We start from the raw sequence: 14,491 nt of genomic DNA, 5'->3' as shown, positions 1-14,491 counted from the left end.
GCCAGCAATCAAAGGTTCCCTTGGGCGCCCTTCTTCAGGCCTCGTTACGGCAATCCGGTGTGGCTCAGGACTACAACATCTAAAAATCTTACATTCATCCACTTACTTGCTGGCCACAGAAGTCAGCTGGACGACTAGTAAGAAGGACGGGGGCAACTTCAAAACTCAGCCCTTAATTATTATAAATATTTACTGGAATCCCGCAGCCTTGAGCGATGCCTCTTTTATTGCCTTGTCTAGAGAGACCATTAATGAAGTCCTGGTGAACAACCCGGAAGCACTGTTGGTCATCTGTGGAGACTTAAATGCTACTTGGGTGCCGCTCGAAGTAGTAGAGCATCCCCCTCTCTTTTCATCCCTCAGAAATAAACGAGGGGACAAATGGTTATCTTTGATGTCAGCGTGTGACCTGCTGAGTGCAGGTGATCTTTTCTCTAGACAAGGGAGACCCTTTACTTGGGAAAGAGGAAATTCGCACGCGGACATTGACCATATCTTCATTAGTAGACATTTGTCTACTCTTACAACATCATTTGAAGTACTAAAAACCAAGGAGAGTGATCACAACTTGTTGGTGTTAAAGTGGAAGACTAACTCAACTCACAGTTTGGTTATGCCCGCTCCTGTCGAGGCGAACAGCCAACAAACACGTCTAAAACTAACAGCAGCTGCAATTTCTGCAATAAAGTTTCAGTATGAGAACACAGGCAAAGAACAAAAGGAACAGGAGTTTCTGCGATTACCAGATTACCAACCACTTCTGTTACCTTACAGGTCGCACTTCAAGGGTCAGGGACGACAAAACAAAGTCATCTCACACGAGTACAGTAAAGAACTGGTTTTGAAAAGGCGCCAATTAAGACAAGCAAAAAGAAGGGTGAAAGCATTCCCTACGCCAGAAAATCAGGCGATCTTTAGGCAAGTGCAGAAAACCTATAGAACGTGGATTAAACAACAACGGTGTAATCTTTACCAAAAAGACACGGAAGCCATGCTAAAATTGGTTAGTGGTCATCACCCAAGAGAATTTTGGGCTTTAATTAGATCTACGATCTCGCCTTTTGGCGAACCACTAACAAACCCAATTGGTGAAACTGTTTGGATAAAATTCTACTCAAACCTTTTTCAGGCACCCATATACTCGGGGCCTTCACTGGAAAATACAAACTTGGAACCGTGGGTTGATCTGAGCAATGAAGAAGAGATCATTAAAATACTTCGTAGGCTTAAACCGTCCAGAGCCCCTGGTCCGGACGGTGTTACAAACCTGGACCTAAAACAATTTCCAACAGAATGGTCTGCATTGATCAGTGACATCTTCAGACGATGTAAAAAGGCCAGACAAATCCCGCTCTCATGGACAACTTCAATAGTCGTCCCTATCTTTAAAAAGGGGCTAAAAGACGATCCCAAGAACTATCGTCCTATAGCTCTCTTGGACACGATTGGGAAGGTGTTTGGTTCCTTACTACTTCAGCAATTTCATCGATGGTTCGATAATACAGATCGCTCTGACCCATTTCAAACGGGTTTTACCAAGAAAAATGGTACATCCACAAATATTATGTTTCTCAGTGCGCTAAAAAGTAAGGTGCTAGCAGGAGCTCCAAGAGTGTTCCTGGCCTTTATCGACTTGGCGCAAGCCTTTGATCAAGTCAATCGAGCAAACTTGTGGAAGAAACTGTCCCAGTGGAATTGTCCAGCAGAAATACTCCAACCAATTCAGGCATTACACAAGAACACCAAGCTTCGTGTTAGGTTAAATCAAGCAGGCTTGCTATCATCAAAAGTTCTGGTTGGCAGAGGAGTAAAGCAGGGATGTCCACTTGCTCCCGCACTTTTTATCGCCTACCTCAGTGACTTCAAAGATTCAGAGCAATTAATTCGCTCTTTTCCACCACTATTGGGAGACCGCAAAACTACAAGGTTACTTTATGCAGACGATTTAATCCTAATGGATTTGACACCAATCGGTCTGCAGCGTCAGCTCAATAACCTTGCTGCTTATGTTTGCGAGAACAACTTAACCATCAACGTTGCAAAGACCAAAATCTTGACGATGGAAAAATTCAAACGGCGACAAGAAAAATTGTCTTGGTATTTGGAAGGCAAGGTTCTTGAGAAAGTGTCAACTATAAAATACTTAGGAGTCACCTTGGACAGTTCTAGAACAAATGTAGCATTCCAGACGTGTTTGATAGATAAGGCAAAGAAACTGGCAGCACAGGCGCGAGCATTAGACAGAAAGTACGGACGTTTTTCTTTGCTTCCAGCGATTAAATTTTACTGTACAAAGGTAGTTCCATCAATCACCTATGCAGCGGACGCTCTCCCTCATGTGCCTTTCCATTTATGCCTGAAATTAGAGGGGTATTTTTGGCGCACGGTTCTGGGGTTGCCAAAATCCACATCGGTACCCTTAATCAGAAGGGAATTAGGTTTACTTTCACTGCAAGGATCTGTGGAGATTAAATCTATGATGCTCTACAGGAAAATGCTGTTACCCGATTGCCCTCGCGTGTTAGCGATGATCCACGCTGAGGTCAAAAGGACGCGATGCTTGGAGCTAAAATCTTGGGAAACAGCAAGAAAAGCAAAACTATTGGAACTCCATTTCTCGGAACAAGAGCTGGTGCGAAATCCTTCAAAAATAAAAAATAAAATGGCAGAGTGTGACTGGATAAAGACTCTGGACTTTGCAGAAAAAGCGAAATCAGTTCAACATCTCCCGCCCTACAACAGCAAATTAAACACGGTTCCCAATTATCTGAGCAGGTTTCCAAACAAAGCTGCCAGAAACCTGTTTTTGAGAGTACGTTTAAATCTACTGCAGACAAATGAGATTCTGAAACGTAGAGGACTGAGTGACTCAGATACATGTCGTTTTTGTAAAGACAGCTCAAAAGTCGAAACTATTCGGCATTTGCTTCTCAACTGTCCAGGTACCCAAGATATTGGTGAAAAGTATCTGCAACAACATCTCCAGGCATCCCACATCAGGGAGGAAGAATTCTGGTGGGGTCGCTTAATGAGCGGAGAACGAAATACCTGGACAATCGCGACCACTCAAACCTTAAAGTCCATTTTGTCTTTATGACTTTCCTTTGTTAAGAGTCTTCTACTGTGATTGTAAATGCTTCTTCATCTCTACTTTTCTACTGATTTCTTCAACTATGTTTTGTAAAAATCATTAATTTGATTAAATCAACGAAATAAATAATAAATAATAAAAAAAAGTGCTCAAAATGAATGGAGTGGATTTATAATAAGGAAGAGGTTGTGAGGGGGAAGAGGGTGACATGCGAAGTGACAGAGTTAGGTTTGGACTGCAGACAATTCTCATCTTACCAGCGGGTAATGGGAAGGGTCAGGCAGGGGAAGACAAAAGGAGGAGTGGACACATGGAAAGTTGCACTGGGGATTGCAAGACTTTAAATTGTTGAGGGCTTTCCCATTGACTGGTAAATGAAACCCACCATCTTGGTTTGTTAATCAATCTGAGCGCATTCGCAATGAAAACGCAGTGATTTATTGGCAATTTCATGGCAAAATGTATGCAAGATCAAAGGGAGACTCCCAAAAATGCTTTTCAGATCATTTTGTAATATTATGAGGTAGTGGTCGCCCAGGGTGCAACAGAAATCAACAGGGACATCGCCCATGGGTGGTGGGAGATGATAATTTAATTGCAAGGGGATATGGGCCTTGGTTGTAGGCCCGGCTCACTGGCCATAGCAATGGTGAGTGGGCCGGAAGGTGAGCATCTCCGGGGGCCTCCCATTCACCAGAAGTCGGGACATGTGTAGATGTGCAGACTTGCACTCCACTGGTGCAGGAAGGAAAGAACAGGGACACAGGCCGTTTTTGTCGATGTCCTCAGACTCCAGACCCACCTCCCCCAGAAGAAGCTCAGGACCCTTCTCTTCGTAGAATGGCTCCTCCTTAGCTCCTCCTTAGCTCCCCTCCTAACCTTAGACTGGACGATCTCCTCCTCCCTGTTCCCGCCCCTGTTTACATGTAGATTGCTTTATGCCAAATTGCCCACTCAACCCCTCCCTTGTTATTAGCTCCCTGCTCACCTATTGATCCCTTGTGATCTGCTACCCTCACTGTGAACGTCCCTCTATGGCTTGGAAAGTGCTCGGATGCTTCCCGAAGCTAAGGACTTGCGCAATAAATACCCTATGAGTTATAACAATTATGATGAAGTTTTGGACTAGGTGTAATAAAGATTCAACTACAGCTTCAAATTCATGCCCCCGATAGGCAACTTCCTCTTGTGCCCTCAAACCCTGCAACTTCGGGGAAGCAGATGCGATAATGCATCACTGCTTTTGATGCACTTGGCCTGGATACAGCCATCATACCTCAGATGTCTGGCGTTATTAATGGAATATCCCCCAACATTAAGGTGGAAGCTGATTAAGTCCTGTTTAGTGGGAAATACCATATGTCTTAGCATTTCTCGGCTACGCTTCCCTCCTCTCTTTCTTCCTTCCTGCTGCCTCTCTGCCACTCTTCCATATAATGCTGCCCTTTGTTTATTTCTCTCTTCACTCTGTATGTCTATCGTGCGCCTTTGCTCTCAGTCAGAATCCACTCTAGCTCTTTCTTATCTCTTATCTTTCTGTCTCTCTCCACTTTTCCTATCTTGCGCCGGCCTCTCAGATCTCTTTGCTTCTCTTCTCGCTTTGCCTTTTCTGTGTGACGGCTCTTTTTAGCACTTGTTCTCTCTGTACCAACTCCCTCTTTCTCTCTGTTATGCCACTTTTATTTTCATCTTCTCTTTGTTTATCTTTTCTTTAAATCTCCTCCTTCTCAAATGCCCTCTTCTCTCCCTGCTCGCCCCTTGATGTATCTCTGCCTCTCTGTTCAGCATATTCCTCTCCTCTGTTCTCTCTGCTGCTCTTCCCTCTAACATGATAAAGGGGCCCCACAGTGTCTTCATTCACATAAGTAGTTCATCTTTAGTGCAGGGGTAATGGGCCCTCAGTCTCCACCATTTCCTGACTCACTTTTCTCCTTCCATCTCTCTCCCCTTCTACCTGAACATTCCAGCTTTTCAACTCCAAACATTCTACACCCTGGATCCCAGTGTTGGACCCCCTTCCTCATTGATGACATGCCCTCCTGTGGGCCCATGACACCTTAACTAATAAACAGGTATTCATGATTCACACAAGCATGTAACATAACTCTACGATCTTTCTCTCTTGATTCTGCATCTAAGAACTCTCCTGTTTTTGCTTTGCCTTTTCTCTGCCTTTCTTATCTCTTCCCTTGTTTCTCTTTTCCCACCACCCTTCTCCTCTACTTCTGTTTTTCCTCTGTTCTTTCTCTGAACCTTTGTTCTGTCTCTCTCCTCACTTTATCTTTTTCTTATCAGCCTCCAAAATATGTGCTATGACTTTGACCCTCCTTCATCCGTCCTTTTTCACTATCCGTGTTTCGCACGTTACTCTTCCTGAGTTCTCCAGTATCTACACCCACAACATCTTGCCAGCTTCAGAATTAGTCTTTCTGCTTCCATTAATGCTGGAGATCATACAAATCCATCTTCAAGTAATGATTCCATTCTTCAGCTAAGACTCTTAGGGCCTCATTCCCCAAAAATACTATGAGTGGTAAATGATTTCTCCACAATCATTAATGCTCCACCGGGTGTTAATGTGATGGTAAAGAATCGCGCCACAATCGCATAGGTTATATCAGGCATGTGGTGTCGGCACTTGCAGAAACAACCGCCTCCCTATGTCATGCTCTAGAAAAGATTATGACGTCAGAGGACTGAGTGCCCACATTTACTTTAACTGAATATTGGTCTCTCCCAGATAGCAGCAGCAGCATGGGGGCGGGGTAGCCCTCATGTAAGCCCAGTTCCTGCCACCGTATCAAGGTTCTCAGAAACACTGCCTTCCTTTTTACCATCTAGGGCCATCACGCACTGCATCCCGCAGCCGAACAAGCAGCACTTCTCGCCATCACCGCAGTCGCCATCGCTGGTGCAGTTATTTCTTAAGACACGACCACATTGCGGTTCCAGCATCAAGTCGATGGGGCAAAATCCTGGCCTCACTGCAACACAAAAGGGGCAAAGCCAGTTTGGTTAGGAATCAAGAGTTAGGAGCAGATAGGGCAGCACTTACCACATCGCTAGATATGTACATTTTCAAACACATCTCTAGAAAGAACTATCTACCTTTAGGGTATATCAGCTAGATCTACCCCCAGCTCTTTTCTTAGAAAAACGACTGACCCTGAGTGAGTTGGAGATAGAGGAGCGAAGAGCTCGAGAGGGAAGGTATTTGCAGAGGGATAGCTGAAGGTATTTTGGACCCAGACCCCAGAAAGCCTTGTGGACAATGCAGAGGGTTTTGAATTTAATCCTTGCATCCACTGGGAGCCAGTGGAGAGATTTCAGAGCTGGAGAGATACGATCCCAGGGCGTGAGGCCAAGGACAAGTCTCACAGTCCTGGTCTGGATTAGTTGCAGAGGGTGGAGAGTAGAGGCAGGTGGATTTAGAAAGAGGTTTTTACAATAGTCCAAGTTAGAGAGAACCAGAGCTTGAGTATGCCTATTCACTTGCGTGAAGTCAATGTGACCTAGCATTATTGAATCCGTATGCCTGCCCTCACTGTATTACCACACCCTAGCGTTGTTGCACCCGGTCAGTAGTATTCAACTTCCATCTGAGGCTGGTTGACAATTCTGGCATGGCTGTGCTACGTGCCATCTGTGTATGGCATCAGTCATGGTTGTGGAAGGACTATGCCAGTCACATGCTTGTGTGTGATGCAGGTGCTATGCAGTATATGTGTTATTTTGCCCTTTGACACGCATCCATGTCTGCTTTCAGGCTCCCCTTCCCTTTCATTGACACTGTGTGCGTGCCTGACTTTGTGTAATGTGTGACATGGCAGGTTCATGTGTTGGCTGACAACATTGTAATACCTATGTGCGTGGACTAACGTTTGTATTCATGTTTTTTTATTTGGGCAGGTGATGAGGCACTGGATGCAGTGGAGGAGGACGACGTGGTGTGGTAGCCCATGAGAATCCATTGGTACTACAGACCATCCTGGCCAGGGGTGTCTCTGAGTACACCTCTGAGGAAGCCTAAGCCTCTGGTGCTGAAACGGACATGAAACCCTCATTGACCTCAGTCGCAAGTGAGTGATTCTACTGTGGAGGCCGTTCAGAGGTCGTTTGGAGCACACCACGAATGAATTGCGGCCAGACAGTCAGGTATTAGTGAGAAAGAGGAAGAGGTTGAGGGTAGCCTGAAGGAGAGCTGTGTGTCACCCGTGTAATACTGAACGTTGGAGGTGAAGGTGGCTATCATACGGGGCAGGAGGGCCATGTAGCCATTGAAAATCAGGGGGGTAGGTCAGATCCCTTGGGGAAAATGCAAGTAGAGGGAGTGATAGGGGAGAGGAAAGACCCCAGTTCCACCTGGGATGGGCTGTCGGAGTGAAAGGAGGTTAGCCATGCCAGGGCCTGATCAATGATCACCAGGGTGTCACAGAGACGTGCGATGAGTGTGTTGTGGTTCACCGTATCGAAGGCAGAGGAGAGGTCGAGTAGAATGAGGACAGAGGGAGAGTTAGAACCAAGATTTGAGCACATATCTTCACGGGTGTTCAGAAGAGCAGTTTCCATGCCTCTGGATACCCTAAAACCAGACTGGTGGTCGTGGAAGGAGCCAACAGATTCAGTGCGGAGGGTAAGCTGGGAAATAGCAAACTTCTCCAGGAGTTTGCCCATGAAAGGTGTGATAGAGAACGAGCGATAGTTTTCCAGGAGAGGGTGCACAAGGGAGTGCTTAAGAACCGTGGTGGGGAAAACTCCAGTGGCGAAGGAGAGGTTGCAGAGGTCGCCAAGGCTGGAGCGTGAGAGTCAATGTTGTCCTTGATGATTTTGGAGGGACAGGGGTACACCTGTTTGGAGGAGGCTTTCATAGACCAGACTTGTCTAGTAACCTCCTCAGGTGTGACAGGGGAGACAGAAGGGAGAAGACGGGGAGGGGTGGAGGTGGCCAAGGGTGGTACAAAAGATGTTGCTACATGAGGTGGTGAGGAAGAGAGGGAGGATAGGATATCCACTGTTTATGCGGTGAGTGTGCAGCCAGGGCCGAGCAAATTGCCTTGGTGGGTGCAATAGTGCAGGAGGCTGTGGTAGGGTTGGCTAATTCCTTGCAGACTTTGAAAAGTGTGTCTGTGTTATTGGATACCGCAGAGATGTTGGCTTGTATAAAGACTCTTTTGTGGGAGCAGATGCAGAGTCTATACTGCCTTTGGAGGAGGTGGCAGGCCAGTTTGTCAGAGGGTGCGCCAGAGGAATCCCATTTCCATTTGGCTGCCCTGCTCTTGTGTTTAACGGAAGCTGATTTGGAGTCATACCAAGAGTTGCACTTTTTGGTATGCTTCAGTCATACCCTCATGACAGAGACAAGAATATAAAGAGTATTGGAAACAGAGAGGGTAAAGTTTGAGTGGGCTGTGGCAGGGTGGGAGTCAGTTGCAGGAGTGGAAGGAGCTTAATAGGTAGAGGCAAAGGCAGCTACTGAGACTCTTTGCATAGGTCGGAAGACCTTGTAGACGGGAGACAGTGCCAGGCTTACCTATGCAAGGGGAGAAGAGAGCTTCAAGTGAGAAGAGAGGAGAAAATGATCAGTCCAGGAGAGAGAAGTAGTGAGAGGGATAGATAGCGGAATGTCAGTTGAGAAGGGAGCATGCAAGGCGTGGCCAGTGCTGTGTGTTGGGCCAGACGGTAAGATGCAAAGAAAGGGAGAGTCGCAAAGGTTGCATAAACGTCTTAAGGAATCAGGTGAGTCAAGATGGATGTTGGGATCACCCAGTAGGAGGAGATGAGAAGAGGAGGAAAGGAGAGAGGAGGCCTGGTCAGCCCATTAGGGAGGGCTGACCAGGTGGCCGATAGAAGATGGACAGCAGCAGTGAAGAGCTTGGAGAGAGGGACAGCCTGCAGATCAGGCACTCAAAGGATGAGTAGGCCTGAGTGGGAATGACAGACACAGCGATACACTCAGGTAAGATCAATGCTACTCTCCCACCTGGTCTATGTGGTCTAGGAAATGAGAGCATTGTGTAGCCTTCTGGGAGAAGTGTGTCAAAACTTGTGACAGAGCAATCCTTGAACCAGGTTTCAGTGATGACAAGAACATCACAATACAGGAGTTCAAGGATGTTGCAGATGTCAGAGGAGTGTTTGACAGCTGAGTAAGGGCTTACCATGGTAATTACATGGTAATGTGGAGCAGATTGCAATCAGTGAAAGACTTACGGGGGAGCAGGGGACAGTGGGCCCCGCTAAGTGACGATAGTGCCTGAGGGACAGAGGTAGAAAGGGGCAGAGGAGCCAAGGCCGGTAAGGGAGCCGGGACCATAATGGGTGAGGAGGGAGCCAGTGCGGGGGGCACCACAGGGGGCAAGGGAGCCCCAGATACAGTGTTAATGGGTGACTGGTTCACCCAAGAGGAGAAGGCAGACGGGTTGTCAATGTGTGGGGTGGTGGCAAGAAAGCCATGGCGAGGGTAGAAGGGTAGTTAGGAGGTGGCAATGAAGCCAAGGTGGGCACAGCTGGCATGGGAGCCAGGGCGGCTGAAGGAGCTGGTGCAGAAGGCAGAGGGAGGTTGATAATGTGGGGCAGGAGCCTATTAAAGAGTAGAAGGTTGGGTTGAGGACCCTGGACCATGATAGTACCATTGCAGTAGACACTTATAATGACCCTGGAGGTGGAGAGGGCAAGAAAGACCTCCCAGCGGGTGCCACCATTGATGGGCAAAGAAGAGAAAGGAGAGAGAAGAGCGATCATATGGAGAGTCCATAGGACGGGTGAGAGAATGTCAGAGTATGTCTGTGAGTGTCTCTCTGTCAGAGGCAATGACGTAGGTGCCTGCAATCGGAAGGCCTGGGTTAGAGCTCAGTATGTCCTTCTTGAGGTTCTTCCTGACAGACTTAGTAAGGGGTGAAGGATAAGAGATAGAGAAGCAGTTTGAGAAGATAGGAGAGATAGATAGCGCCATAGCAAACTGCAGAGAGTGAGGTACACTTAACCAGGCTGAGGCCACAGAGGTGCAGCGAGAGCAGTAGGTAAAGTGGGGGAGACAGGGAACACGACTGGGAGAAAAACAATGGGAGCTGGGGGAGGTAATATGCACAGAAAAACAGGGAACACGCAGAGGAAGGGGAGGTAGCAGGTGTATGGCTGAGGGGAATAACAGCACAGAGGGACAATGGGACTGAGGAAGGGTGAGGGAACCGGTAGCAGACTAGACTGAGTACAGAGGGGTGGACTTGTTAACGCATTCTCATGAAAAGCAGGTTATGCCCACAGCTAAAAACAAATGTAAACAGTAGCAGAACTATCAAGATGGGCACACAGCTGAAAACTAATTTAAAGAGCAGCAGGACAATCAAGATGTGCACACAGCTAAAAACGAATTTAAACAGCAGCAGGACAATCATGATGTGCACACAGCTGAAAATGAATTTAAACACCAGCAGGACAATCACGATGTGCACACAGCTGAAAACGAATTTAAACAGCAGCAGGGCAATCAAGATGTGCACACAGCTGAAAATGAATTTAAACACCAGCAGGACAATCACGATGTGCACACAGCTGAAAACGAATTTAAATAGCAGCAGGACGAGTCATCGATCTGACCATGCTAACCAGAGCTTTCGCCTTAACTTCCACTGCCTCCGAAGTCGATGCCCGAAGATCTGGATAACCCAACAGGTAGTCCATGGGGTTGCCAGGCACTGCATCGAAATGGACAGTGACCATGTAATCTGACAGTTGCAATCAAGTGCTCTAATGGGAGTGGTGTGCGAAGAAATTACCCTTGGAAAATTGGCAGTAGGGGTGTTGGGTCCATCACGATCGTGACTGGATGATGAAAAATGTAAAGGTGGACATGACGACACCACAACAGACCAAGGAACACCTCACACTCTATTTGTGAATGTCGCATTTCTATTTGTATCAATGCTTTGGGAGTCCCCAATCTCTGCACCCCCTAATCCAGGGTAAAGGGCTTTTCTTCTTTCCTTATGTAGCTCCTGAAATGCCTGGCCTGTTTAATATGCCAGGGGACCCTAGGCTCCATCTAGCCCATGTGTCTCTGGAAATATTGTTTTTAACTAAAGCCTGTCATGCTTTTCTTCTATTCTTTGACCCACTGCTGAGATCCCACACAGTAACACGTAAAATGTGACTTGGAAGCAATGGGCCTCACAAAATGAACGACTTATCAAAATGCAACACATCACACACATCTATGACTCCTAGAAATCAACAGCCTACAGAAGGACAAACAAATGATACATATATTTTAAGACAGAGCTATATTTCACATGGGCCTGCAGTATGTCATGAACCGCCGATTACGTCCGTTCTGGACTTCGTGGTCCCTGACCCATAGAGGACTGAATTCCGTGATCCTTCCAACATGGTCGTTGAATACGGAACGCGGTTTACCAGCCTTTATGCACTACGTTCAACTTCCTACAAAACAGTCACACCCCCGTGGTTCTGCGCGTCACAACGCTACCGCTTTGTGTAGTCAGAAGTGTGTTGCCGGAGTTTGTTCTGGGCCTCCCTCCGAGTTCTGTTTCCCATTTTCCTGAATATACTCCCTTTTCCGTCCCCTTTCCTTGTACTACCTTCTTCCGTGCTCATCTTCCTGGATTTCTCCTGTGCTCGGTTCACGGGTTTCCGTGCCTCCGAGTTAGGAAGCTGTATCCTTCCTGGTTCCCGGTCCTGGATATCTGAACGCTACTTGGCGTGGGACTTGCACTCCTCAAGCTGGAATCCGAAGACCTGCACACGGGCCTGTATAAATCCCGGACCGTGCGAAAGAAAGAAGCCACATCCAAGAAGGTCACAAGCAAGGAGAAACAGGTGAGAAGGGGAGAGACTTGTGACACAATATAAGAATATTGTTACTCTCTTGCCAACATGGACTAGGGGAAAAGCCATATAATTGCTGCCATTTCTTCCATAAAGCTGTGGCCCTGAGGGCAGTTGTCCATTTCATGCATGCCTTTGAAGGACAATAGAAGTCGGGCAGAGTGTGAGACATATGAGGCATAGCAACATTCAGAGGGACCAGTCTGTTGGAAAGTGTCTGGATTTTCCTCGGGCTGAGGCTTAAGGTTGGTTTCTAATCAAATTTAGAAGCAAAGCAAGAACATTTCCCTTCAGACACTACAGTCATGTTTGTGTGCCAGAATACGCATGTCAGACCATCACATGGGCTGTATAGCCTCTCGCACACCACCTGTGCTGAAATTACACACATGATCATCTCATCTATCCCATTTATCCCTCTTTATCCAAATGTGCCACTGAGATCAGCTGGAAATTCAGCAGTCGAGGTGCACAGGACACAGCTTAGCCCCAGTCGGACCAGCATGTGCTGTTGAGTGCTGTGTTCAGCCGTGTGTTACTTACTTCAACCCAGTGTTGCCACAAACAAAGGGACTGTCTGAGGCACAGCTGAAGATCTTTGCAGATGAAGAAAGAAAATCCTGCTCAAATACGAGAGTGCAGGTGTCTGTCTCCTTTTGCTAGAGACTCCCACGTTTTTAGGGAGATTTGGCAGCTCTTTTGACAGAGGAATGTAGGGGCCCTCCATGACACGATATGGAATACATTGCCAGAAAAAAGGGACTAGCCAGAAATGCTGTCTGATGGTAAACTCCGTGGCAGTTAGTACTGTGGTAGGGTCCAGATTTTCCATACTTACTTTCAGGAAAGTTATGATTCTATTAAAGACACAGAGGCTCGTACTATGCGTACTTTTCTTTATTAAAACTCAAGCAGCAGTCTTAAAAAAGAAAAAAAAATACACATAAATCAAAGAAAAAAACATTTTCTATGACAATGTAGTCTTTGCAGTTTGAAACTCTATTGCCCTCAGGCATGACACTTGTCCTAGTCCATGAATCACAACGTTATGGTCCTATCACCTCACAATTCCTCATCCCCAATTCCTCTTTCGTTTTTACTGTCTCGCTGTAGCTTCCTAATGAATGACTCCATCTCGAACAGGGTATAACGAAGAATAAAACATGCAATGAACCGCCTCCAAATCCGGCAGGGATCCGCCCTGTGTTGTCTGCCTGTTTAGTGACCGCACCTGCTGTCAGGTTCCTTTGGAGGTTCAGCAGATTCCTTCTTAGATAAGTGACTCTAAAATTACTGGCAAATGCAACTTTTTATGACATATGATTGATGGAAAATTGATCAGTTAGTTAAAAGAACTTTTAAACAGAAGAGGTGATTGAAGTTTAGTCTTGAATGGAAAGTCAATACTGTGATGTTTCAAAGGGTCGTTCATTTTCTACAGGGACAGAGACAGTGCCCCAGCTTTGAGTCTGTGATAAACCAGAGTAACTCCATTCTCTGCTGTGGCCTGGTCTCGGATTTCTCCCAATTGATGAGAAACCGCAGCTTGTCTAGGAGACCCGTCGTTGGGACCATTTGCTCTGGCAGCCGCATCGGATCCTGCGCCATGAGACAAATATCCTTGATGTATAAAATCAGTGTCACTCTTGAGTAGCTTTGTGAAGCACGACAGTGCTGAAGTTAGTCCGAAAAGGGAGACACATAAACTCCAAACTTTGCCATCACCAGAGGAATTCTAAAAATTGCTGGTGCATCTCAGGAATGGGTACTGCTAGATAGGCATCCCTCAAATCCAGTGCCCTTTCTGCAAAATGTCCCTGAAGAGATGGATTTCCTCTATCTTGCAGTGTCGGTACACGAGAAAGGCGTTAAATTATCTGAGATTATCACCGGCCTGACCTTTTGCTTCTGTTTCACCGGTAAGACATTGCTGCGCTGGCCTTATCGCCATTTTCTTTAGAAACTCTCCTACTGCCTTGTCCACAAGGCTTTGTTCCTCCTCTGTGTTAGGGAGAATTCTCAAAATGTGCTAATTTCCCTTACCTTTTAAGACCCCCAGAAACTTTGCTGGATTTCTAGGATTTGATTTTTCTACCCGGGAACAGTGTGAGCCTTTTTTCCCCCACTCTTCCATGTATTTTGATGTGTGTTTTACTTTTGTGTTCTTTGGTTATGGTGTTTTGTGTCACAGAGCACCTTCAGTGCAGTGGCACTGGGGTGTCTTTCAGACTCCCCAAGGTTTAAACACTTTCTCTGGGACTGACTACTGTCTCCAAGAGCATGTAAAGTTAAATTGACTTTACTAGTCTCTTTATATTTACTGACCCTGCAAAAACTATCTTCCTATAGAGTGCTGGAGGGGTTGCCTAGCATCCCCTGAGTCAAAACACTCATGTAACAGTCAAATGTTACCCTTTTCTACTTTAAATAGCTGGTGACAGTGGTTTAGATCAAACTACCATGATTTTACCCAACCGCGAACAATGGTAGCAAAAAATCGGGTCAGCCATGTTTTTCAAGATAGCGCCCAAGACCTATCTGTAAAATCAGACTCCG

At 46.4% G+C, this 14,491-nt stretch overlaps 1 protein-coding gene across 2 annotated transcripts in view; it reads right to left on the bottom strand.

The window, feature by feature from the left end:
* Positions 1-14,491, bottom strand: part of LOC138453018 (multiple epidermal growth factor-like domains protein 10) — a 318,657-nt gene that overhangs the window by 92,548 nt on the left and 211,618 nt on the right. For both annotated transcript variants that reach the window (XM_069605429.1, XM_069605430.1), the window contains one exon: positions 5,926-6,075. In XM_069605429.1, the coding sequence (XP_069461530.1) occupies positions 5,926-6,075 (150 nt within the window). The remainder of the gene's footprint in view (positions 1-5,925; positions 6,076-14,491) is intronic.

Source organism: Ambystoma mexicanum, chromosome 4p (assembly GCF_040938575.1).
Source record: "Ambystoma mexicanum isolate Mex_15411 chromosome 4p, UKY_AmexF1_1, whole genome shotgun sequence".
Lineage (NCBI taxonomy): Eukaryota > Metazoa > Chordata > Amphibia > Caudata > Ambystomatidae > Ambystoma > Ambystoma mexicanum.
This window is presented reverse-complemented; position numbering and strand designations above follow the sequence as displayed.